General features: G+C 44.5%; 1 protein-coding gene across 5 annotated transcripts in view; it reads left to right on the forward strand.

Moving 5' to 3' along the window:
• The window catches only part of ERBB4 (erb-b2 receptor tyrosine kinase 4), a 1268185-nt gene that overhangs the window by 656822 nt on the left and 583430 nt on the right, over positions 1 to 27933 (forward strand). For all 5 annotated transcript variants that reach the window (XM_053283383.1, XM_053283386.1, XM_053283382.1 and 2 more), the window contains exon 3: positions 9146 to 9332. In XM_053283383.1, coding sequence (XP_053139358.1) covers positions 9146 to 9332 — 187 coding nt within the window. The remainder of the gene's footprint in view (positions 1 to 9145; positions 9333 to 27933) is intronic.

A 27933-nucleotide genomic window follows, 5' to 3' on the forward strand; every position in this document is an offset into this window, starting at 1 on the left:
ACACCACCACTCACTCTGGGCCACCCCAGCACCCCCCAAGTGCACTTATGGGGCTGCTGAAAGCTCCATTATAACTTATGAGGAAAAACCTTAAAGATGCGTGAACTTCAACAATTCACCAAAAATCAGCCCTCTGCCCAAATCCTTTGAAAAAATTCAGGTAGCTTCCTTGCCCCTACCCGGCACTACCACCAACCCCAACCGGCACTAGGACACCCCTTTCCCCCTGACGTGAAGCAATACACCCTTCATGGGGGAAAACCTTAAAGTCGCGTAAACTTCAGAAATTCACCAAAAATCAGCCCTTTGCCCAATCCCTCTGCAATTGGGGTGGTAACCTCCACCCATTAGGCCCTACCACCCCACCCCACCCCACTCTTTTGACCCATATCCCACGTTATGCCCCCTATCTGCCCCAAAGACACTAAAACTTCAAAAATTCACCAAAAATCAGCCCTTTGACCAATCCCCCAGACATTTGGGTGGTAGCCTCCACCCATTGGGCACTACCCCACCCCATTATTTTGCCCCATTATTTTGCCCACCCCATTATTTTGCCCCTGGGAGCTGCTTTTTTGCCCCGAATAAATTCAGATTCGGACCCCAATAAATTCAGGTTCAAACCGAATTGGGGGGTGATTCGGGAGGGCCTTATTCGGCCACAGAACGGGGGTGTTTCGGCTCAGATCCGAGCCGAAACACCAAAAATCCGTATTGCACACCCTTAGATTCTGGTACAAATCGATTAGTACCCAAATCGATTTGCACATCCCTAGAAGTTTGTTTTAAGTGACTAAGGTTTGTCTTTGTAACCAAGGAATGTGAATTTTGGGTGAGGTCTCATAGGAAGCTGCTTTATATGAAGGCAGGCCATTGGGTTTTTCGTTTTTTGTAGATTGTGAGCCCTTTGGGGACAGGGAACAATTTTATTTATTTATATCTATGTAAACTGCTTTGGGAACATTTTGTTGTAAGGCAGTATATAAATATTTGTCATCATCTTCATGGTCCATCTATCTCTGACTGGCAGTGGATTTCCAGGGTTACAGGCAGGATTCTCTTCCAGCACTATGGAGATGCCAGGGATAGAAACTGGGATCTTGTGCATGCTAGCTGATGCTCTCCCACTGAGCTATGGCCCCATCCCCTAAGAGGAATATCTTACAGCAGACAGTGCTTATATGTAGTCACCCATCCAAATGCATACCAGGGTGCACCCTACCCAAGCTCATTACCGCAAGACCAGCTCTCCTCCCTAATATATCTCAACAGATATATGCCTGTTAAAAATAGAGTGGTTGAAGTTTCAGCCCTAAGTATTTAGGTCATAGAGCCGGATCTCACGATCAGTGAGACCCAGTTTCTAAGGGTGAGCAGAGAGAGCAGGCTTAGTGGACTGCCGGGTCCGTAACAGAGCCGGCGGGTGCTGTGGGGAGCGGGGATCAGCCCCCAGAAGCTCCAGCATGCCCTGCGCAAGTGCGTAGGTCATGCTGGAGAGACCCCTGGAGCCGGGAGGTGGCTTTTCGCCTCCCCTCCGAGGGTCTACTTGTGAGTAGCCATGGTGTGGAGCTGTACCGCAGCTACTCACAATAAAAAAACACCAGGTTTGCAGAGCACTCGCTCTGCAAACCCGGTTTTAGGGGAGGGGTACTTAGGTGGGTTAACTGCCAGGAGGCAACCGGGCTCGCCTGTGAGCCTGGTGGCTCCCACAACCAGCCAATAGCCTGATTTCTGCTGATCGTGGGAATAGCTTCATAGTCTTATGGCTGTAGGATCAAAAACTTCAGCTGATGACTGGTGGTCTCTAGGCCAGATCTTGCCCCAGGAGCCTCAAGGCAAAAGAGAGCTGTAGATAAGCAGCATCTGTAACAACTGGAATTGTCAGAGGCAATTTTTGGACAATCGGAGAGCGGGTGGGGGAGGACTCTTTGTTCCTCAGTCCCAGTCTCTTTTCTAAAAACTAAATTATGTTTCTAAGTTCATTGCAGCAAATGGCATCTGCAATGTAAGTGAACTTAAGACCCTCTTTGGTAGGATCACAGAAACACAGAAAGCTGCCTTCTACTGAGTTAGACTATTGGTTTACCTAGCTCAGTATTGTCTATCCAGACTGGCAGCAGCTTATCCAAGGTTGAAGGCAGGAGTCCCTTTCAGTCCTATCTGGAGATGCCTAAAATGAATGTTCCAGCATAACACAGCCATCCTATCTTTCTAAATAAGTCATTTTATGCCATTCGCTCTGCCTCTGACACTGACACTGAACTATTGGCATTAGCTCTGTATCATGGTATGTAGGGACACATAGGGACACCTCAATGGTGTAGTTTGTGGTGATGTCACCCACCCCGATCCAAGATGGTGGATGCATAAACATTTGAGTCCTCACTAAATTGAGGACTGTCTAACCAATTTGAACCAAATTTGAAACAGCAGTAGTGAGTGATACTGGACTTCTTAATGGCATGAACTTAGGAAGCTACATGATCCAGAGCTAGTCCATTGGTCCATCTAGCTCAGTATTGTCTGCATTAACTGACAGCTGCTCTCCAGGGTCTCATAGGTCTTTCCCAGTTCTATCTGGAGATGCCCAAGATTGAACTTGGGGCGTTCTGCAGATGAATGCATGTGCTGTGCCCCTGAGCTATGGCCCTTCTCTTAATCCCTTTTAGTGCAATCACCTTGATGCAATGTATGTTGTTTGTTACCAGTTTGTTTTGCTATAATCAGCTTTCTGAAGTATGCATATATACAATGGAGGATATGATGAATGCCTTCATGGTAGTGACCATCAAATGCTGATGCTCCTTCCTCTTCATCTATCATGCTAATTGCTATATAACTGCTGTTACTAGTGTCCTAGTAACAAAGGATATCTCGTGCTCTTTTCTGTCTACTGTAGTTTCACTTTCTGTGTCCTTTGAAAGATGTATGCATCAAGCACGAAAGGAATCCACAGGGGAATGGCTCAGCTTGTGGTAGGCAAGGACAGTTTTGGCATATTGCACAATACATATGGAGAGCCGAGGAATAACAGATCTGGTGCCAATGTACGAAAACTGATCCAAGCAGATCTAAATGGACAATTGGATCTGGAATGAACTCGATCTTCCTCTACTGAGGACATTCTGATCCTTTGAAAATGAGGATTGCTATCTATCTATCTATGAGAGAGGGAGAGGGATGTGCACAAACCAGTCTGGTGTTCTATTCCTAGAATGCCGAACTGGTTCGGAAACCCCACGTTCAAACCAATTTGAATGCTGTGGGTCACTTTAAGGTGCAGGGAGGGTGCCCTTCCCTTCCCTGCTGTGCTTCCGCCTCTGGCGCTGCTTCAAATACTGCTGGTTTGGGGTGGCTGTATATCCGTTTGCCACCCCGCTCAGCATAAAACTGGAAGTGGTGGGCACATGTGCATGTGTGTGATGTGTGCCTGCGTGCCCGCGTGCCCACCACCTCCAGTTTTATACTGACCGGGGTGGCAAGAGAGTAAACAGCCACCCCGCACCAGCAGTTTTTGAAGCAGTGTCAGAGGGGGAAGTGTGGCGGGACAGTAAGGGAACCCCCCACACACCTTAAAGCAACCCCCCCACCTCCTGCTTTGCATGGAATCGGTTCCGTGAACACCCCTAGAGAGAGATAGCAGGGGGAAATGTCCCTGAATTTTTTTAAAAAAACCGTTAGGGCTATCCCCCAGTAATTAGCCTACTTTCCAGTAGGTTTATGAGATCTCACAGCATTCTGTATGTGTGTCCATGTGTCCCCACCCATCAACTTCACAATATCTGGACCAATATGAACCAAATCAGGTACAGTTGTAGGGACACATAGGGACACCTCAATGGTGTCGTTTGTGGTGATGTCACCCACCCCGATCCAAGATGGTGGATGCATAAACATTTGAGGAGCAAGTGCACTAACTTGAGGACGGTCTAACCAATTTGAACCAAATTTGGAACAGCTGTAGTGAGTGACACACAGGGACACCTCAGTGGTGCAGTTTGTAATGATGACATCCACCCCGATCCAAGATGGCAGATGCATGAACATTTGAGGCACAAGAGATCTAGCTTGTGGACGTTGATTTGCACCAAATGTAGTCCAGATGTAGAGACAGTGAAAGGGTGCACAAGAGTAAAGAAAATACTAAGGAAGAAAAAGGCATGCTTTCTTTCTTTCTTTTTTTAGATGATGCAGGCATGTGTTGTAGCAAGCATTGCCTCATGGCTGGCCCAAGTTCTAGGAGTGTCCCAGAAAAATCCAACCCAGACACGCCCCGCCAGTCTGGGAGCCCACCACCACCCACTTCCTGACCACAGCCTCTACTGCAGTTGAATGTGGTGGAGACGGCAGGCAGGAGGGTGGGTGGGTGGTGGGGAATGCATGCCTACCCGCTTTGCTGCTGCTGCCTCCACCCACTGCTTGGTGGCAGCAAGGATGGCAAGTGAGTGGGCCAGTGTTCCCCATCACCCTCCTGCCCACCCATCCTTGCTGCTGTGGCAGCAGAAGTATGGCTGAGGACAGAGGCCATGGGGAGGGGACAGAGGATGCCCAGCCATGGGTCCCATGTGACCCAGACTGTCGCCGCCCCTGCTTTGTTGCTGCCCCTGCAGGCACTTAGTTTACCTGGCGGCCTGCATCATCTTAGAAGAGGTATTCCCTCCCCGTATGAGAGAAAAGGGGATACTTCCTTTAGGATGGTGGTTCCATCTGTTGCTTTTAAATTATATATATTTTAAATAACTCAGATATTGTATTTGCAAGACATCTAAGAATTGCATAAGAAAATTGATGTAACATATAAGAATCACATGTAACACCCGAGAATAACACTAGAGTATCTCAGGGGAAGTGATTTAAGACCCAAGAATCAAGCACTTGATTTTTTTATTTATAAGTAAAATAAGTGGCTAAATAAAGAAATAAATACATGGGGAGTCAGGCAGACAGATGACAGAAGATGACTCTCCCCCACCCCACTCCCAGCCACAATTTGTATCTCTGCAGCCATTTGGATCTCCAGAATCCAGATAATTTTACAGAAATTCCCAAACAGTATTAAATAATTCAGGACCGAAATAGTCACCCCTATTTCAGATCTGGATTATCTCCTGTACTCTCTGGAATGGCTTCTGGAATTCCAGATCCGATAGTGCACAGTCCTAATATTTAACCCGAGCAGGGTTTAAGGGCATTTGGGAAGTAGGATGAAACAAGATATATCTCTATGGACAGCCAATAAAACTACCTTGAAATGTCTGTTTGCTTTTATCACTAAGGAAAGGGGGCTTACTGATAAAAGTCTTCTTGCTTGACAAATTGTGCCTTTGTGGGCAAGGGCAGCAGCAGCTCTTGAAAGAGTGCTGCAGCCCTTTGTGGCGACTGGCGATTGTCTCTGGAGCCATTTCGTTTTTCTCCATGAAAATGCACCACAGAATGATGGACATCATGCCATTTCCTGCTGCATTCCAGGGGGCGGGAAGTCTCCCCTTGTGTGACTGTAGAAAGATGCCACTCCCCCCCCCCGTAATGTCAGTCATTCCCTGGTGCATTTTCAGGGAGAGAAAATGGCAGTTGGCAGGAGCCAGCTGCCATGAAGAGCAGCACACTTGAAGCACTGCCGCTGCTTCCACCACAACATTGTCAAGTTTGTTAGTAAGCCCCTTATGTTTCCTAAGCCTCAAAAATTTCAAGGTAGTTTTCTGGGCTCCCTATGAAACTATCTGGCTTTGTCCCACCTCTTAAATATCTTTGAACCCAAGATCAACAAATTAACCGGAAGAACTTCCTATGAAGTTATGAGTGAGAAATGGAATCGATGGGAATGAAAATGAACCAACCAGAGAATGTTTTTTGTGATGTCACAAGCACAAACCCTCACAAATGCATACAAAACACACACATACACATGCAAAAATCATTACACATAACAATGAATAGATAATAAGCCCTTTCCCCCATGCACATCTCTAATTTCTTATGTGAAGCTACCTGCCAACTGGGTGTCAAGGGTGCCTGTGGAATTTTTTCCTCATTTGCCTCTGATATGCAGGGGATTAGTCTTTGAAGATCTAGGAAACCTGCTCAACTCAATGGTTGCTTTCAAAGGGGTGTGTGGTAATTCTCCCGCTTCACAAATGATCGCCAAACTGCATCCTTCACAGGTGGAAAGATCAGCTTATTATTTTTGTAGAGGTAAACACAGCTGCTCGAACAAGAAGCCAAGCTGGTGCTGTCCAACATAAGGATCTGTCTGTTCATAGTTCCTTCACTCTCTGTATGTGTATCTCTCTTTTATCAGCCTGATCTAGATAGAGGCTCTTTGGCTAGAGGAGAAACATTGGAAGCAACTGAGATAACAGATGGTTCAGCATCTCTCTACGTAGCCTCATTCAAGTACAAGCCAAGGCTTGTTCTGACAGGAGGGGTGGGAGTCACTTCCAACAGGCCCCACAGCTCAAAGATTCAGAGTATCCTGCCTGTGGTGTAGTTTTCCTTAAGTGAAAATGCATGGAAGTTTATCTTTAAAGAACACCAGTTATCGGTCACCAACCTTGTGTTTGAATTAAGTCTTTTGGAACGGGGAAGGCATGCAGTTCACAATACTCTGATGTCAGCCTATGAACTTGTCCTGGCGACAAGATGTGAAGGAGAGGCAATTTGACTTTGCCCTCTCCAGTCGTAGAGCTGGAAGAAGGAGGAGGCCTCAGTCATTTCTCCATCTTTTTCCAGATGAAGGCAGCGGATCAAAGGTGACTGAGATCAAATTCAGCAACATCATATATTTTTCTGATCTGCATCTCCAAATGTAATTTGTTGCAATAGAGAGTGCAAAGATTTGAATGTTGCTGTGTGCATAATTCATTTTGTGGATCAAGGCACATCCAGCTTGCCTCCTTACATAAGAGGGACCTTTCTGAATCAGAATACAGTCCATCTAATCCAATAGCCTTTTTCCAATAGTGGCCAGACACAACCCCTGGGGTAGCCCACCAACAAGACATGAAGGCAACACCCACTCCCACTGTTTGCCGCCCCCCACCCCACCCCAGCAATGGCTGTTCAGATGCATGGTGATTCTGAATCTGGATGGCTGCATTCAGCTAGCCTGCACATAAAGCCTTTCTTTAAGTAGTAGGTGAGGCATAAGGTTAGGGGAGCTAGGGGAATGGAATTTGTATCCAGGCATACTGAAGAGGGGAGTCAGGAGCAGTATGTGTCAATTTGTTTTACATTTTTGAATCTAAGAGCCCAGAAGGTCCTCAATGCTTTTGATATGCTGGATTCTCAGCACAGAAAAAACACAAGCTAATGACTTCTGTGGGACTTGCATGGGGTCTAGCAAATGACTTATATGGGATTCTGATTTATTTGTTGTGATTGTGAGGAGAAAGAACACGCTTTTATTCATTCATTCATTCATTCATTTATTACATTTATATCCCGCTGTTCCTCCAAGGAACCCAGAGCGGTGTACTACATACTTGAGTTTCTCCTCACAACAACCCTGTGAAGTAGGTTAGGCTGAGAGAGAAGTGACTGGCCCAGAGTCACCCAGCTAGTATCATGGCTGAATGAGGATTTGAACTCGAGTCTCCCTGGTCCTAGTCCAGCACTCTAACCACTACACCATGCTGGCTTCATAAAAGTTCCATAAAAGCTCTCTAGGAAAGAATAGAGAAATGTACCTCAGAGATTCACAGCAGTTGTAATGTGATGCTATGATGGGAGTGTCCAGTTTCATGATCAGAGCCATTGGACTTGAAGAATGATGAATGGCCATTGCTGAGATTTCAGTCCAGACAAGGGCTAAGTGACAAAGGAGGTAACAGGTCAGGTGTAGGAAACTAAGCTTAATTTTCAGCAGATGAATTCATCACAGCATAGAGTAAGGTAAAATTAATGTAATTAGTTTATTTGCCTTGCTTGACATGTTCAGACTTATTCAGAAAGTAGACCAGATTCCTCTTAGAAAATACTGGGTTGGTTCACACAATGATTACTAGGGTAAGAAATGCCTCCTACCTGAGTTTGGGAGCTGTGTGCACTCCTGATATTTGATCGTCTGTGAGGTAAAAACAAGGTTGGAGTCTCATCCCATGATCGTATGGTAAGCAGCAGCTGGGTCGGTGGGATTTTCCTCCAACCTCATTGAGTAGATCAAGCTGCTGGGTAGGAGGGAGCCCTCCGCCCCAGCTGCTGCTTACCACACAGTCACAGAAAGAGCCTCCAACCCTGTTTTCCCCTTGCAGACAAGAAGCTCCCAAACTAGAGTAGGAGGTGTCCCCTACCCTAGTCATCATCATGTGAACCGCCCTCTGATCTTTTAGGTGAAATCTTCCATTTTGCTTTCTAGGCCAGTTTTCTCTTCCTGTCCAAGATCCTGTGGCAGGAAAGACTGTGGTGGGGAGAAAGGTCACTCCCAGGCCAGCTGAAATCTGCAGGGGAGATGACCCTGCATCCCCCTGCACACATGGGCTCACCCAGCCCAGTTCCTGGTCTGGAAGGAAACTAAGAGTTTGGTCTGGCTTCTGGGAGGCTGAAAGAATCTCCAACCTACCTGACTGAGCTGGCTTCTGCTACTTTTTCAGGGTAGAGGAGTGAGTGAATGAGGCTTCTTTAATCAATGAAAGCCTTTGAAAATAATTAATTCAAACTATAGGACCATAATATATTATGACTATATTGTCTGACACCTTGCTGTAAAGTTCCAGTCTGCTGGGTGGAGGAGTGGAAAATATTTGGTGGGGAGTACCTTGGAGTCATCCCAACAGTCCTGCTTCATGTACCTCCACCATCTGAAGTAGGGGACAGGGCCACAAACATTGGGGAACGCTCGCACTAGAGATTGCACTTTCTTTGCTGGTTTTCAGTAATTTAACTCTACAAAAGGTTTCTTTGGGGAACTCTGATTTTAAGAAAATTGACTTCTGTTGATGAGAATTATAGCCCTAACCTTTTATTTATTTGATTGGTTCTTATAGGGTGTATTAATGTTATTTATTTATTTATCATATTTTATACCACCTGATATGTACAGCTCTAGGCAGTGTACAAAAGTGTTATGTGGTTTTTAGTATGTTTTGTAAGGATTTAAAGGTGGGTGAGCAATATTTTAATAAATAAATAATGTATTTGTCTCTTGCAGTCTATCCGAGAAGTTACAGGCTATGTGTTGGTGGCTTTGAATCAATTTGAGTACCTTCCACTAGAAAATCTACGTATCATTCGTGGAACAAAACTCTATGAGGATCGTTATGCATTGGCCATCTTCCTTAACTACAGAAAGGATGGTAGTTTTGGACTCAGGCGGCTTGGACTGAAAAACCTGACTGGTAAGGGAAACCCCTCTATATATCTGGTTGATCCTGCTACCAGGTGACTTTGTTGGTTAGAAGGAAACATAAACAGAAGCATTCTAGTACATCAAAAAAGTTATCTGTACGTATTTGGAGCCTTTTTCTGCCAGGGTGCCCATCACTTGAATATTTATTTATTTATTCATGCAGTTGATGAAGTGGACTGTAGACCACAAAAGTGTATGCTGAAATAAATGTTTCCGTATTTAAGGTATGATAAGACTCTTAACCCTTTCCCTTTGGAAGTTATTTATTTTAGTAAAGTTTTGCCTGCCTATTCATTGTGCAGTGCACAAGGCAACACACAACATATAATCAAACAATATGAACTAAGCTAAGAGAGTATCAAAACAATGTACAGCAGCAGCATTCATAGATATCTGTTTACTAGGTCAAACCTTTCCTAGTATGGATAAGCAGTAACTGGGGAAATTTCTTCTGTCGTCTTTAACTTCATGGAGTTGGAGCTCTAGGAGCGATCCCTTCAGTTGAGAAAGGTGACCAACAAATTTTGTTCCTAGACTAATTAATGTTTCAGATTCTGGGGGGGAAACACACCTACTGCAGTAAGCAGCTATATTAATAATACAATTTCTGTGCTAGATGCACAGACCCTCAGGAGCTATATAATACAAAGTATCTAACATTGTGACTCACTTGTTCAAGAGAATGCAATTGATTGTGCTTATGGTCAGAGTGTGAGATGTCTGATGGAGTGGAAGTAATCAATTGCAGTGTAGAGATCCCTCTTTGGTGTATTCACCTAAAGTACTCATGCCATCGCCGCTGCCTTCCCCTTGTTCCTACCAATACTTCTGCTTATCTAACATTTAGATCATAAAAGCATTGATAATGTTCAAAGGACTAGTATTTTACAATGCTAATAAAGATATTTCTGAAGCTATTCACCATGTTCAGCTGTTCATTGGTAACAAGTATTCTCTGTCACTGTTTTAGTAATATTCAAGGTGCATGGTGATTGTTGCAGAACTCTGAGGAATTGGCCAGTTAGATTGGGAGGAGGCAGACAGCCAGGGTTTCTCCCAGTTTTTCACCTGCAATGGAATGTTATATTCTCCAGAACAGATCTGTCCACCTGAAGGAACTTGGCTTTACTGGGTAGAGCACCAAACTTTGGCTTTACTGGGTAGAGCACCAAACTGGGTAGAGCACCAAATTGCCATTCTCCTTTTTCATTTCCTCGTGTTTTTAGATAGAGAACCAGCTTGTAAGAATGTGCCCATGTTTGTTAAAAACATGGAGGCATAAGCTATGGCATAAGACACAGTAATTGGGCCTGCTTTTGATGTAAGTAGTCTCCTCTGCACTCCAAGCATTTAATGTATGCAGGTGTGTTTTGTGACTGTAGCTATACACTGTTGGTCAGTAGAGAAGTCAACTGTTTCTTTTACCTTCATTCTTCATTATATTCTTTATTATATACTGTAGTTCTGTGCCCCATTTCTTGCGTATGGTCCAAAAGCCTTGCTAAGGATTTATTGTAGTTTTGTATTGCTTATCAGTGGTGTAATCTCCTGTGCCCTGCTCCAAGCAAGTCCATTAAAATTAATTTTGTACATTGCTTGGTGGATTGCCGCCCAGTGTAGTATTAAGAAGCTCACCAGATATTAATATTCTGTTGTAACATCTTGCTCAGGTCAGTGTGAGATGTCATCTGAGGCAGCAACATGGCTCGATTCCAAGACCCATTATTTAGCTTGTCATTTTCTTTTAACAGTCTCTGGTATTTTCACTAGTGGACCCAGAAAATGTCCATAGATCAGAGCCCAGGCAATATTCTCTGGCCCATAGACTTACTGGTCAGGTCTGCAATTGAACTGTGCAAGTCAAGCCCCGATGTTAATCAAGACTTAACTAGACAAGAGTGCACAGCATGCTTTTGATTCCTCCTATGTGCCTTTTATGTTCTTCTGCAAACCAGGCCAGTGGGCCTATGAGAGAGATGAGCTGAACTGTCCAGGACAGCAAGCCTGCACAGGGCACCATGCAGCCAGCTGTCAAACACAGCTTTTAGATGGGTACTGAGTAGGGATGTGCAAATTGATTCGGGTACAAAATGATTTGTACCCCAATCTACCTGTTTGGGGTGATTTGTGGACAAAACAAATCACCCCTGTGCTAGCTGGCCAGATTTGGGTACAAAACAAATCACCCAGTGACACTCTGGCTATTCCACAGCTTTTGACACTCTCCCTCAGGCTCCATCAACACCAATGTCAACCTGTCATTGTCCAGCTGTCCTTCAGTCTCCATTTCAAGCAAAGAAGGAGTGATAAATTGCCAACTGCTGCCAACTGCCTCCTGGAGCGAGCTCCTCTCTCATGCGGTCAAACTGCTTCCCACCCTTCCTTGCTTCCAGCCTGTAAAGGGTGGGGAGGGGAAGAGAGCAGACTCGTTGCCGCATTCTGAGGCAGCCAACCACCAGCTGCCCCCTTCTGTTGGAACTCGCTGGCTCCCACCCGCACTCCTCTCCTGCTGCTGCCCTCAAACTCCCTCCTCTCAGCCAATCCCAGCCGGCAAACTCCTTTCAAACGGTGGGGCTTCTGCCTTCAAACCCCCTCCTCAGTTGACCCCAGCCGGCAAACTCCTTCACGATGGGCTGCTGCCTTCAAACTCCCTCCTCCCAGCTGACGGCAAACTCCTTCCCGATGGCAGGTGTGGCAGGTGGGCACACTCCTCTCCAGCTGCTGCCTTCTCAGCCAATCGCCTCCTTTCTACCACTTCTCCATGCATGGCCCACCTATGAGAAATAAGTATAAGGATAATAATAATAATAATAATAATACATGCACATCCCGAGTACTAAGCCCTTTCCCCATTTTAGCCAACATGTCTGAATACCTGCAATTTGTCTGCATACATTGAAACAACTCTGGGAATTACTCATCTACACAATTTTTAAAACCTCCAACCATCTTGTCCGTACAATCAGGCTCTGAACCAGAGGACTAGAAGTAGCTAATGTAACTCCAATTTTTAAAAAAGGATCTAGGGAAGATCCGGGAAACTACAGGCAGGTTAGCTTAATTTCTGTGCCGGGTAAATTGACGGAAAGGATACCTAAGGGCAAACTTGTTAAACATATAGAAGAACAGGCCTTGCTGAAAGAGAAGCAGCATGGCTTCTGCAAGGGCAGGTCCTGTCTCACTAACCTGTTGGAATTCATTGAGAGTATCAACAGGCATTTGGATAAAGGTGATCCAGTTGACATAATATACTTGGACCTCCAGAAAGCTTTTGACAGATTTCCCCATCAAAGGCTCTTGAGTAAACTTAGCAGTCATGGGATAAGGGGACAGATTCATGTGTGAATTGGTAACTGGTTGAAGGACAGGAAATAGAGGGTAGGAATAAATGGACAGTTTTCACAATGGAGGTAGGTAGGAAGTGGGGTCCCCCAGGGATCGGTCCTGGGACCATTGCTCTTTAACTTGTTCATGAATTATCTAGAAGTCAGGGTAATCAGTGAAGTGGCCAAACTATTTAGGGTAGTGAAATCCTCAACAGATTGTGAGGCACTCCAAAATAATCTCTCCAAACTGGGTGAGTGGGTGACAAAATGGCAAATGAGGTTCAATGTAAGCAAGGATACAGTGATGCATATTGGGGCAAAAACAAACAAACCACCCCCAACCTCACATATACTGTACATTGATGGGGTCTGAGCTGTCCGTACATGATCAGGAGAGAGATCTTGTGGTTGGGTAGACAGCTCATTGAAAGTGTTAACTCAGTGTATGTCAACTCATATACAAATCTATGGTGTGGCCACATTTGGAGTACTACATACAGTTCTGGTCAGCGTATTTTAAGAAGAACATTGTAGACCAGGAAAAGGTGCTGATGAGGGCAACCAAGATGATCAGAGGCCTGGAGTACCTACCTTATGCAGCAAGGCTGCAGCATCTGGGACTTAATAGTTTTGAAAAGAGGTGATTACAGGGAGACATGTTAGAGATGTATAAAATTATGTATGGAGTAGAGACAGTGGAGAGAGAGAAATTTTTCTCCCTCTCTTGTAACACTAGAACCAGGGGTCATCCCATGAAACTGAAGACCAGGAAATTTTGGACCAACAAAAGGAAGTACATTTTCACACAGCACATACTTAATCTATATTAATCTATTCATCTATGTGGTGATGCCACTAGCTTGGACGGCTTTAAAGGGGGCTTAGACACATTCATGGAGGACAGGTCTATCAGTGGCTACTAGTCTGTTGACTATAAGCCACCTCCAGCCTCAGAGGCAAGATGCCTCTCAATACTAGTTGCAGGAGAGCAACAACAAGAGAGAGGGCATGTCCTCACCTCTTGCCTGTGGATTTCTCAGAGGTATCTGGTGGGCCACGGTGTAACAGGATGCTGGACTGGATGGGCCTTGGGCCTCCAGCAGGGCTGTTCTTATGTTCTTATCTCTGGCAACACATGTGGAAATCAATCATTTTTATTATGATCAAAGACCAGCATAAGACAGAACAGTAGAGCATGATTAATAAAAGCAAATTATGGAACCATAAAACTTTACTACTCTTAAGTTACTACTCTAATACTATAAAACTATATTATAATACTATAGAGCTGCTACACCTTAGAAAAGAGGGCAGCTGTGAGATTATTAAAATCTTGTGTAAACAGCTGTATTTAAAGAATTATGAGCATATAAAATATGAACTATATAGAATGCAAAAAGCAGTGGCTAAAATGGCGTATATATAATAAGATATCTAAATAGGAACACTAGGAAAAATAAAATAGCAGTCTAAAGCTATGCAGAGCTGATGCAAGGGTATGGACTGGCAGTCAAGGCCTGGCAGATCCTACATGCTGCCACACAGAACTTGGCAGTGTTAGACGTGAAGGCCGGGTCTTCATCCGAAAGCAACATCTGGGTATAGACATGGCTTGGGCGAACAGGGTACTTGAGGAGTTGCAGAAATATAAGCTTGGTCCAACTGACTCTGTAAAGTGGGCAAAAGAGGAGTACACGTTCTGTAGTTTCAACCTCCTCAGTATCACAGCGACAAAGTCTTGCCACAACTGAGATCTTTCTGTATTTGCCTTTTAACACAGCAAAGGGGAGGGCATGACAACAAGTGAGGGTAAAAGCCCTTCTGTGGCTTGGGATTATCCTCTGTTTGATGATTGTTTTTCTCTGGACACAGTCCATAGCAAGTGGGCGCGGGGGTGGGGGAGAAGCCCAGGAATGACAATTTAGTCTACATGGCCCATTTCCAGGAAGATTGAAAATTGTCCTGCAAAGTCAAAGGGGCCAGGCCCCGAGGGATGAGGATAATTAAAACCGGAGGTTAAGAATGGTCATCCACACTTTAGCCTCAGCCTTTATCATGCCAATTTCTAAGCACAGGGTGGCATTTGAGACAAAGCGAGGCACTTGGAGGGCAGCTCTTAGAAATTTGGACTGAACTCACTCCAATGGGGCAAGATCAGAGGGGGCCCCCAATTGGGCACTGTAGAGAAGTTGTGCCAGCATCTTGGCCTCAAATAAATTGAACACTGCTGGAACGTATTGGCCACCTCTAGTCCGTAACCTGTAGAAATCCTCTGATTCTCTGTATGTTGACATGAATTTGAAGACAAATATATTCAGATCCTCTGCTTCTGAAGTGAGATATAAATATAATCATCCTATAGTTATGAAATCTGCATTTTGAAAAGAATTTGAATAATTCAGGTTCTGAAGGGCTAGGTTTTGTTCCTGGTGTTCATTGCTCAGATTTTTAGCAGATTTCAGCGACAAATTGTTTTTCAAACTTCAATGAATGTGCAGATTTTAATGATTACACTGATTTTAACATTCATCTAAGAAGTGAAATTCTTTATGTCCTACTGCCACAGAAAATGCAAATAGTATTTCATTCTGTATGCATGTGTGCACTTTTATTGAATTTCTGTTTTAGTTTTTTTTTCACTGAAGGGTGGGATGCTATAGCAGACAGAAGGAGGTGAGATTTAAGATACATACATTGTTTATTTGAGGTTGGGCAGCGAGTATACTGGATTGGACAGCCTGTTACGCTCCCCATTCTGTAGTATGCATCCAGAAAAGAAAAGACTAGAGAGTTACTTATTTTGCTTTGTATTGGAAAATGGGGGAAAAAATCTGTAAAATGTTAGTAACAATCAGTCTACCGAAAACAACAACAACCCTCAAACAAAACAAAAGCTTGTTTGGCAAACGTCTAAGTTGCTTTATGAAGGTTTTGGAGTACATATTTCCAGTAATTTTGTGCGGGGCAGTAATGGGGTAGGTAGACCAGCCTTTTCCATTTCATTTCTGTGTAGAAATGATTGCATGGAGGGGGGATTAGTATCATACCACTGGTCCCATTCCTCTGAACTCCACAGGAGAAACTCAAGGTCTTTGGGCATCTAAGATGATGCCCAGCCCCCATCAGGGTGTGCTTCCCCCCTCCCCCCATGGGGGAGAGGTGCTTCCTCTCCTCTCTTTTCCCATTCTGCTGGGGAGTCTTCCTCTGTCTCTCTCCCTGTCACATAGGGCCACATCTCCTCCCACACCAACATACCTTTTCTTCCCATCCCCAGTAGGTCACATCCACATGGGCATCACAAACCACCTCTACTTTCCTCCTCTTGCAGGAAGAATAAGTGATGGAAAGGAGAGTGATGGGGAGATGCCCTAATACAGGGGCATCAAACTATGGCCTTGCAGCTGTTGCTGGCCCACAGCTCCCATCATCCCCGGCTACTGGCCACAGTGACTGGGGATAATGGGAGTTGCAGGCCAAGAACAGCTGGAGAAAACCAAACAAGAAGGGAAGCACCACACCAACAACATTGGAGAGGAAGACCAGCAATGGTACAAGGGGGATTTATTGCAGAAAAACTGAGTCCCGACACATTTCAAGGTGGAAAACCTCTTCCTCAGGAGAAAGACTTTATATAACACAATGCAAAGCTGTGTGAAGTATGTGTGAAGCTTTTCTGCAATAAATAATCCTCGCACCATTCCTGCACTTCCTCTTCAACAGCAGCTAGAGTCCTGCAAATTCCCACCATCCCTGGCTCCTGGCCACTCTGACTGGGGTAGATGGGAGTAGTAGGCCAGCAACAGCTGGACGGCCAGAGTTCAACACTCCTGCCCTAGTGGCTAGCTCATTACTCTTTCTTTCTCCATTACTTCATCCAGAAATGGGGTGGGGAGAGTGGAGAGGAGGAACCAGTGGAGCATATAGGGGTGGCACTAATATAGAGCACATCCCAGCAAGGTAGGGGAGAAAGAGGAGATGCACTCCTGGATGGGGGGGGGGAGAGGGGAGATGTGGCTGGCAGGTAAGATGTGCTTGGGAATAGCATGTAGAATAGCACATCTCAAGATGTATTTGGGAATAGAGGGGGAATAGCATGGCAGTGCCTGTGACCTCTCACCTCTGGCCCGCCATGTTTTAATGGTGTCATTTGCACAGGGGCTATCTGAGCCATTTCCCTTGAAGCTCCTACTAATGGAACACTTTGGTTCATGCTTTCATTATCGTAGTTAGTGAGATGAAGGAATCTGAAGGCCTCTAATGGTGAGGACTGGATGTGCTGAATGGACACCTTTGAATACAGATATAGGCTCCATACAGAATACCCTGTGAAGCTGTGGCCACATGTATCCCATACTAGGGATGTGCATGGAACCGGAAGGGGGTGGCTCGAGGTTGGAGGGGGGATACCTTTAAGGGAGGGGGAGAGTGATGTTACCCCTCCCACCACATTTCCCCCACCAGCGCTGCACTTTGAAAGGATCTGATGAACTTGTCGAACCAGAAGTGCCTTGTTGAACCGGAAGTGACTGGAAGTATCGGTGTGTGTGCGCACTGGGTACTTCCGGTCACTTCCAGACCAATGAGGCAATGGAGGTATGCTGCTGATGAGGCAAGGGAGGTATGCTGCCGCCCTGCCAGACCCATTTAAAGTGCAGTGCCAGTGGGGGGAAACGTAGCAGGAAGGGTAAGAGCACCTTCCCCCACCCTTAAAGGTATCCCCCAGCCTTTGAATCAGCTGAACCACTGGTCTTTTGAACCTGTTTGGAGGCCCATAAAAGGGCCTCTGAATAGGTTCAGGCATGTTCCTGTCCCATACTGAGGCAAATAAAATTCATTAGTGCGTCTGCCAACTGATGGTTAGCATGGATGCTTTCTATCCCAGTGTTTGCACTAAGCTGCTGAAAATTGTAATCAGTGAATAGGAAATGCACAACTTGAGGGTGTCTGTCTCATGCTGAATGTTGTCTGATGTGACTCTGAAAGCATGAAATAGGTGGGAGGTGGAGAGAGAGAGGAATTTAAAGTGTTACATGTTTGCAATGAAGTAGATAGGGATTTGTAGGCAGGGGAATTAGTTTGAATAAATACCCTATTTTTCACAATAAAAGCAAGGCACACCATCCTTCATATCTAATTATGTTAGGCGTGTTGGCTTTGAAGGATTAAAATGGCGGCAGTATCATGACGGGGTGGGTGTCTATAATGTGATGGGTCACATGCTCTTGAGTCTGCCATCCGCTAATCTGTGTGTTAAGCTTAAGCCTGCGTCCTGTTCCCCACTCAGTCGTGCTGAGAAAGACCTGCAAAGAGAAGATTGCACCAGTAATAATAATATATAAACTGGCAGGTGTTTTCCACTTCAGAAACTGAGGAACTGTGGAATTAGACTGACTTTGGGCCTTTCAGATAACAGGGAACTCCTGCCTGGAGTAAACAAATCCCTCTCTTCTCCCTCCCAAGTATTTGCAAACAAGCAATGCAGGCTCCTGACATTTTATGGCTTGAAGCGGAGCACCAAATAGTCCTCTTTCTCTCTCTTTCTATTAAAATCACACCCCCAGTTCCTACCTTTTCCCAAATACCTCTTCCTTCCTTCCTTCCTTCCTTCCTTTTCTACAGTGAATGCTATCCCTGTCTAATGATATACTTCCAAAAATATAAATGCAGAGCATTCTTTGTTTCTTGACCCTTTCCCAAATTCAATCACAATTTATGGCATCTTGGCAATGTTCTTTTATCTTGGTATCAATAAATTCTTCAAATGCTGTGAACTCTAGCATCTCTATTACTCTTTTATACTGCTGATATAGGGACTATAATCTCACAGGTATGATGTATAGATGGTCCAAATGCATATAGGCTCATAAATGGCTCACTAGGATTTTAAGTGAAGTTTAGATCAGATACGACTGATCTAACATGACTGCCACATTTTTCCTTTTGTCTCTCAATGGTCTTTGAAACTACCCCCTTTTTATTCAGCTATATGTAGGGGGTGTTTGTGTGTGTTTTAAAGCAATAAGAGTATCTAATACTTCCATTTCTCAGCTTGACGTATCCTCCTCTGAAAGCATGAATGACATACTAGCTCAATTCAGACATTATGCTGTTCGAATGTACAGATGTCTACACACTTGTACGTGTGCTTATGTGAATGAGTATACCTGTGTTCATTTTAAAAGTGAACATGAATAAGGCCCTTCGAATGCATGGTATAGCTAGGAAGTGTTGCTTCCATACCTGCATACAACATAACATGTGAATGACTGTACCTGTGTAAAGACCTAAGCCTGTGTTCACTGTACACTCATTGTATGAGTGTTGAACATAATGTGTGAATGGGCCTACTGTGAATATTCACTTTAGTGCTGAGACAAAAAGGAGGAACTCCCATGTCCTTGGTAAGAGATGACGAAGGATGGTGATATACATTGAAAAGCTACAGTTCAAAAGAGGTGCCGCTGCCTAAACAGTAGCTTTTGCACCCCAAATCAAATGAATGGGCAACATGAATCCCAGCCCTCAGGCAACAGAAGAAGGGCTGCTGCGGGCCTGCAAGGAGTCTTCTGTGTCCCTGCACTAAAGGTTTCTTTGCGCAGCCAAGTGGGCACAAAGTCGGGAGGGGGGGGAGTGATGTTTGTGCATCTTTCCTCATTCCAAAAGGCCTTTTCACTTGTATAAATCTCTGGGAGCTGAGCAACCCTCAGGAACATATGTATGCAAGTGGGAAAGGCTTTTGGAGGGAAGGGAGACATGCAAAAAATCCAGTCCAATGAAAATGTGGTAGAGCATTAATTCCAGATCTAAACTGGTACCTGTTGTGAGTGCATTAGGTTTGCTACGTTATGTTACGACCTGTAATTATAACAATGAACTTATTACTCACTCATTAGCATTAGGCTTGCTATCTGAAGAGCTCCAAAATAAGGAACACATTGTAAGACCTTAACAAAATATAACGTGTCAGAATACTAATAGTAGTTTATTAGACTATATTGTAATATATTAAATTTATTTAATATATTTATATAGTGCCTTTGTAAGCAAGTTGTTTCTAGAATTAATGAGCTTTTCCTTCTACCTTGGTCAAATGCTGGGTCTGAAAACTGGGTAGGACAGCACTGTCCTAACCAGCTCCTGTCTTGCACACAGTTGCTTCTCTCTCCTCCAGCATAGTTGTTTTCTCCTACACAACCAAAAACTGGGAGCATGCACACCTCTCAAACAAATGTCCTATCCAGTTTTCAGTTGTGTGAACATCTTCCATGGGTAGCATATGCAGAATCCAGAGATATTAACAGTTTAATTAGATAGATAGATAGATAGATAGATAGATAGATAGATAGATAGAACAGTCTGCCTTCAGTGCTCTTGCTGCTGGCTGTTTTTATAGCCCTGCCTCTACCCCAAGACTGAAATAAAAGTAACTAAAGCACCATTCCAAAGGTGGCCTGGATTAAGGAATGGATTAACCAAAAACACCACAGCATCCAGATTAATTTAGTCATAACTAAGTCCCATTGAAATTAATGCAACCAACAGAACTCCTTTTCCCATTCTTCACAACATTCCTGCATTCCACCCCCCGCCAGCTTTTTGGTGGAAGCTGAGGGGAGGACAATGCCATGATGACAGTATGCAGCCAAAAAATGTTGTAAACTTGAGAGAGAGACATAATCTTTCTCAGAATGAGTCACTGCATGACAGGCCTGATTGCTCTGCTCCACAAGGCTTCACCCCACTACCACTGCCTGCATGGGTAAGAGTGAAGTTTTGGCTCCAAAGCTTCATGAGAGTTGTAGTTCCTACCACAATGCAGTCTGCTATCTGGTCCACAGGGCTGAAGACTGCTTTCTAGAGGCTTGCAATATGAAGCCACTCTCCTGTCATTGTATGTGCCATCCATTGCCCTCAGTGGCCCTGGCCCATCCAAAGCCAAATGAAGGAGCAAACTGCATTCCTTATTAACTTGAAAAGGAACACCACTACATTTTAATCCTATATAAGGAACAGTTCTTTGACATAGGGAACAGATGGCAAGCCTAGGGTGCATCAACATTTTGCTGCTGTTCAGAGATAAGGCAAACGTCAGCTATCAATCCAGACGACTCCAAGCCTTTTAGCACTGCGCTGGCTCAATGGAGTTTGCTAAAACCGAATTTTCTTTCAAGGTTTGTATTGTAGGAAGCTAAATAGCTGAACCCTGTAATCCTTCTGCTTGGGCAGAGAGGTCAAGGGTAGTTAGTATTTTCAAAATTTCACTCTAAACAGGTCAAGTTGTTACACTCTAGGCTTCAGATAATTTAAACTGTGCTTTGTGCAGCTTGTAGGGATGTATGTAGTGTGTGTTGCCCTGAGCCTCCCAAGGAAGACTATTTTATGGAGAAAATACACAGCAGTCTGACTCTTTCATTAAGAACTAGTCTCTTCACCAAAATATTGATGCTGTTTTGCAGGAGTAGGTGACGTGTTGTAGAGTGAGTCATGCTAATAATATATCATGGGGCTACTGAATTAAGCTAGCCTGCCTATTTTAACTGCATAAGAATCTGCTTATCATTTTAATAAATTTGATGGCTGAAATCCAGAAATATTAAATTAAATATTAAATTTTATTCCATATACTTCTTTATGTTGGAAAGACCCCCAACCTGATAATTCAGATAATTACCAGAACTAGCTTAACCCACACAGAGCATCTGAGCACTAGTACATGATTGCTCCCCTCACTCCCTGCCACAGCCCCCCTCACCTCAAAGATCTCTCCACCCTTACCTGAGCCAAACTCCTGCTCCTCCTCCTCCATCCCATTGCTCCATCCCCCTCACCCCTCTTGGTCACTCCTCCATCCCTTTGCTCTATCCCCCACACCCCTCTTGGTTGTGGTGGCAGTGTTGTGGCACCTATGGGCCAAGCTGTAGCCCCCTATCCCCAGAGACCTCCTCACCCAGCCCCACTCCTGCTCCTCCCCAAAGGAGCAGCAGCAGCGGTTGTCCAAGCCCTTACTCACTGCCGCCACTGCCATGGCCACTCGTTCCCTTCAGGCCACTGATAGGTCTGGGCCTGTCCCTTGCCTGCTTGCCTACCTTCCTCCGCCAATGGCCTTGGTATCTCCAAACAGCAACAGTGGTTGACTGGGCCCTTTCTTGCTGCCACCACCGCCATAGCCGCTTATTCCCCTCAGGCTTCTGACAGGCTCGGGCCCATCCCTTACCCTTCCTTCTTTCCCTCCCTCCCTCCCTCCCTCCCTCCCTCCCTCCCTCCCTCCCTCCCTCCCTCCCTCCTTCCTTCCTTCCTTCCTTCCTTCCTTCCTTCCTTCCTTCCTTCCTTCCTTTCTTTCTTTCTTTCTTTCTTTCTTTCTTTCTTTCTTTCTTTCTTTCTTTCTCCTCCATTCACTCTTCCCCTGTCTTTATTTTCCCCCTCTCTCTTTCTCCCTTCCTGAGTTAACAGATCTTGCCCATCTTGTTTCCTCATCTGTTCACACAATGACAGCCTCCTTCTCCTGTAGGGGCTCTTTCCTCCCTCTTGACCTCTCCCTTCACAGACCCCTGCCATCCATCTATCTGTCTGTCTGTCTATCTATCTATCTATCTATCTATCTATCTATCTATCTATCTATCTATCTTCCTCTCCTCTACAATCAAGAACATCTTCTGACCAGTAACAGTCGTCTTCCAACTGACCTTAACCATCACATGCTGCTGCTCCCTATCTGCATATGGAATCCCCACTACCCAATTACCATGGTGCCACAGACTCATCCCTATCTGCATATGGAATCCCCACTGACCAATCACCATGGTGCTTCTGCTGTTACAGGCTCCTACTCCCTATTTGCATAAGGAATTCCCACTGCCCAGTCACCACGGTGCTTCTGCTCATGAACTCTCGCAAGAGCTGCCACACACGGGATTAGCCACTGTTACGCCTTAGAGAGAGAGATTCAGAACGTAATGAGAGCCAGCGTGGTGTAGTGGTTAGAGTGTTGGCCTAGGACTGGAGAGACCCAAGTTCAAATTCCTGTTGAGCCATTAAACTTACTGGGTGATTCTGGGTAAGTCATTTATCTCTCAACCTAACTTACCTCAAAGAATTGTTGTGAGGATAACCATAACCATGCAAACTGATCTGGGTCAATAATCTGGGTCAATAAAGAATTTTAAATAAATAATTCAGTTGTGGCAGAACTGCTAGGTCTTGCTTTGAAAGGTGAGTGTTGAGTTCTTGAAACACCATTCATGCACCCTCCACTTCTTTCCTCTTTTTCAAAGTGGGGAGCAGGAGGGTATCCTGCCACCTCACTAGCACCCCAATAATCTGCCACCTGAGGCAACCACTTCTCCTTGCCTCATGGAAGAGTTGTCCCCGCCTAGGTGTTTATGATAGTGTTAAGGCCAAGACAGGAATACTCAGCAGCAGGGGATTGGTTGTGTGGACTTTTGTACTTTCAGAGCAACTGTGCAAGTCCAAACCAATGGAATAGGGGTAATTTCATTGGGAGGCAAGAAATGTCTCTTGCTGGTATCTACAGATGTTGAATGGTGTTGTTATATATCTCTGCACTGAGATAGATAATCAGCACCATCAGCGGTCAAGAAATGTTGGTTCTGTGTACCAGCCAGACAGAAAGTTTTTACTAATCAAGCTATATTGGTACATTACTCAGGATTTTTTTCATGCATCAGGCATCATTTTTGACTCATCACAGACAAGTAGACTAGTGGATTTCCTGAGCAACATTACATGCCAAATCACTTCTCGGGCTTTGCTACTTTAAACTAAAGATGGATAATCGTGATTGAATCTCCTGTTGTTTTTTAATTCCTCCCTGCACAGAGAAAACTAGCATATCAGGAAGCAAGATTCTAGCCTAGTCTTTTTCCTGACATACTTGTTTTATATGCATGGGGTATTCCACCCCCATCCACCTATAAGGAAGCCTTTAAACATCAGTGGTCCATACCAGTAAATGACTCCTTTGTTGGGTGCACTGGGAAATTTATGTGGAAACGGCACAGCCACTCAGAGGCATTTTCATGTATGCCAGTTATCCTGCTCTTGGCTGAGCAGAATAGAAACTTAATTAGTGACTCAGCAAAGCCTAGACCTGAAAAAGGGTAGGTCATAGGTGGCATTTCCAAGCTTCTGAACTGATACAGTAGCTGTAAATGATTGCATTCCAAATTCTACTCCAGTTCTCTCAAACTATTGTGTCACTTTGATGTGAATTCAAAAGGTGAGTCCCTTTCTACCCCCCATGCTACCCTCAAATGCTTCTCCTCAATCAAAAATGAAATATTGAGAACCTTGTTTAAGATGAAGCCACAAGTATATCTTGGATGTGGGAATGTTCATACAGATTGTCGGCAACCCATCAGGGAAGATACTGGGAGCACCTCTGACACTCCTACTCATAGGTGTAACTATAGGGGGGACAGGGGGGGCACGTGCCCCGGGCGCCACTTGGCAGGGGGCGCCCAAAAAAATTATTTATTTATTTATTTTGCAGAGCAGTCCCCCTCCCCCGCAGCGCAGGACAAGCTGTCTGTATTTTAAAGTCTTGGGAACAAACAACGTCCCCCTGCGAACCCAGCCCGAGAGCACTGCATAGACCGTGCATGTCTGGTGTGCTCTCTCCAACCCCCGACCCATCTGGGAGATCTTGCTTGCTGCTGTTGCTGCTGCTTAGCTGGTCAGCAGCCACCCTTTCATGCCAGCCGTGAGCACCATTTGTCCTCCTTGGACTTCATCCTGATCTCCTTTGTCCAACTCATTCCCTTAACTGGCACAGATTTCCACTTGCACCAGCTCAGTCGGGAAATGGAGTGGGGAGGGGGAGGGGCGGGCTGTTCTCCTCAGCTACATTCTGCCTGCTGCTGCCAGGGGAAGGGGAAGGGGGAAGTTTTCCAGTTGTATTTTTTGCCACCAGTTCCCCTTTTTGCTCATTCAAGTCCTTCCTCCCCTATAACCTAACCACGTTTTAACTGAAAAGGTTCAGGGAGGGGGAGATGGGGGGATGTGGAACCTTGGGTTCCACATCCCCCTATCTCTCCCTTCCTGGACTTTTTCACTATGTAATGCAAGCTAATTTAATTATATGTCATCATCAAAATGGATTAGCTGTTTCAGCCCATCAGGAAAGTCTAAACCTCCACCGATTTAATTAACCAGACTGAAAATCAGATGAACAGAGAATGTTTTAATGAAAGGTGGTATATAAATTTAACAATAAGTGAAACTATCATTAGGAGCAATTAGCGATTACTTAAACATTGGTGCTGCCAAGCAATTTGTAAATAAAACTAGAAGCCCTTTGAAAATAAGCTGGAATTAATTGTAGGTTGGGCAGGGGGTGAAAGTATATACTTCTAAACATTTATTGTTAAATTTATATACCACCTTTCATTAAAAACAACCCCAAAGTGGTTTGGTTTTAGTCATGGATTTTAATTTTAATTGCTCTTTTTGTCAATGTGATGAAGATTAGTTAAATCTGAGTGGTCTTAAGCAACCAATGTTGCATCTGAAATGCCATTTCATTTTTTATTGTCATAAATACTCTCCAACCAATTTAAATAGCAAAGGTGTATATTATCGCTTTATTCAATTGCAGGGAATCTCAAAAAAGTAGGATTTGCAACTAAGGCAGTGCATATCTTCTCTAAAATGGCCCTTTTATAGTTTTTCTAACTTTGAAATCGTAACATAAAACAAAGCATAAATGCATAAATGCTTCCCCCTCCATTTGAAACCTTTTCTGGTGTAAATAGCATGTGGTTTTGGAAAAGGGGAGTCTTTCTTTAACAGCGGGAGAATAAGGAGTCTTTAGCACGATCACCCTAGTCCCTCGAATTACTTTGGAGTCCTTGGTTTTCGTTTTGTTAAAATACAGTCACTCACAAGGGAAAGTCAGGAACAGAACCAGGACGTGAGGGAGGGGCATCATAATCATAATAATCATCATTGCATCATAATTCTGATGTTTGAGATACAAGCCAACTTCACAGGGTTGTTGTGAGGAAAAACCTAAGTATGTAGTGCATTTTGGAATTTTTGGTAATTTTTGTAATTTTTAAAATTTTAAAAATAAAAGTTTTCTGAAACATGTGTGTCAGTCAGATGTATGTTGGGGGGCGACGGCGGCACGTGGCGGGGGGGTGTAATTTCAGTGCTTGCCCCGGGCGCCGTTTTCCCTGGTTACACCTCTGCTCCTACTACTTAATATTTATTTACCTGTATGAGTGTGTTAGACGCTGGCTTGTCTGGGAGTTATCAGGGTGTACTGAGCAGTTCAACAAGATGATTTCAGGCACAGGAGCAATATGTCAAAAACATTCCCATGTAGTATCCTTTGTAATATGAAGAGTGGTCCAAAGAAACCATCAGAAATATGTTTTGATTGGAAATGCAGTGCTTCTATTGAGGGTGGCTGTGTTCCTCTGCCTTTGTATTAAAACACATGGGCCATGTTACTGTATAGACATATTAAGGGAGACAAAAAGTGGACAGAGAACCTATACTGGTGGGAAATGAAAATACACATTAAAACAAAGAAAAATATACAAAGTAGATGTCTCAAGCTAAGAATGAATAGGAGGGTGTTTAAAAGTGATTGCAAGAAAAATATGTATTTTCTATCAATGTGACTGAGCAGGCTGCTACATACACTCCCTAGTGACCTGCTGGGGTGCTCAATGACATTCACAACTAATGTTTTGTAGGTCTCGTCTGTAAATAAATAATCCTGGCTTCACATGGCAGCTTTTCTATAGTAAATTAATTTATTGGTTTTGACTAAGTGATGGAGGTGGGCAGATGAGCCACCAGGTTGGCAATTCATTTGTTTTTGTATCCCCGTCTGCCATGAAGAACCTTTAGTGTGTCACAGGAAATGTGCCTGCAGGCTGGGGCTGAATGAACAAAAGTGTCACATTGGGAGAACATGCTGGAGGCCTTTTCATTTGATGTTCTGAAACTGCTCTAGGGGCTGTCTCCTCTGAAACTCTTTTCTCCCCTACAGGACATTAAAACACATATGCATTCATTTTCTTTTAAATGTAAAAGTGAGAGAGCGTCTGTCCAGCTCACCATCAGAAAGAACTTGTGCTTGTTTTTATGCTTCTCCAGAGAACTGCCTGCTGCTTCTGTCACTTGGAATTAGCATAGCTCCATTTTTATTTTTTATTTTTACATTATGTTTTAGATGAGAGATTGCAAATATTCCTGGCTAGGGGCAGCGGAAGCCTTGGTCATTGTTGAAACATCATTCTTGGGAGATGTGTCTTCTCTCTCCCTCCCTCTCTCTCTGTAGCAGGGGCTGTGTAGAAACTGTGCCTTGTGCAAGGGTGGAATCAGGAATGTAGCTATAAGTGTGGGGGGGAGGGGATTCCTGGGCCCCTGAGGGAGAGGAGCCTGTTGGCAGGGTGACAGCTCACTCTTCACACTGTTGGTGTTGTATGAGGTGAAAAATATAAGAGCCAGATAAATGTGTGTGTGTGTGTGAGAGAGAGAGAGAGAGAGAGAGAGAGAGAGAGAGAGAGAGAGAGAGAGAGAGCGCGAGAGTCTGCATCCATGGGGAATGTGTGATATTTGCATAGGAGCCAGAGAAAGGGCATGCCAAGAATATTTTGCTTTTCACCATGTCCTTACACTTCTTCGCCCATCTTCGCTTCTTATCTCAGGGCCCACTTCAACCTTACTACATTCCTTGGTAGAACGGCCCTGGAGCTGAAACTAGATGAAGGCAATGAATAATAAAAGACCGGCAACAGGTTGGGAGCCATTCACCCTGTGGCCATGACAATCAAGGTTTAGCTCCACTTTTCTTTGGAAATGATGTCAGTGCAATCCTGGGTCTCTGGCCAGGTGCTGGTGGGGGTGCGAATGGGGCAGTAGCCCCACAATTAAAACTTGTCAAAACCGAAATCCTGCCCAGCTGCAGCAAACTGCCCACTGTCATAGATGTGGGGTAAAGGTCATCAGTCCAGGGAGGATTCCTCTGGAGATTAGCTGGGTACCTTAAAGTAGAGTTGTGGGAGGAAGAGAGATAAGTAGGTAGGGGTGTGCACAAACCCCAAAACGCTGCTCAGTTTGAATTTGAACTGAACTGCATTCCTTGAACTGATTTGACCAAACTGACCAGCCATTCCATTCAGTTGAACTGGTTCGGCGGTTTGGGCAGCAATACTTATGAGGGGGACTCCAGTGAGGATTCCTCTTTACAAGTAAAGGGACAGGGCAGCAGTGGTTGTAGCTCAATTTTGG

The sequence above is a fragment of the Hemicordylus capensis genome, chromosome 1 (assembly GCF_027244095.1).
Source record: "Hemicordylus capensis ecotype Gifberg chromosome 1, rHemCap1.1.pri, whole genome shotgun sequence".
NCBI lineage: Eukaryota > Metazoa > Chordata > Lepidosauria > Squamata > Cordylidae > Hemicordylus > Hemicordylus capensis.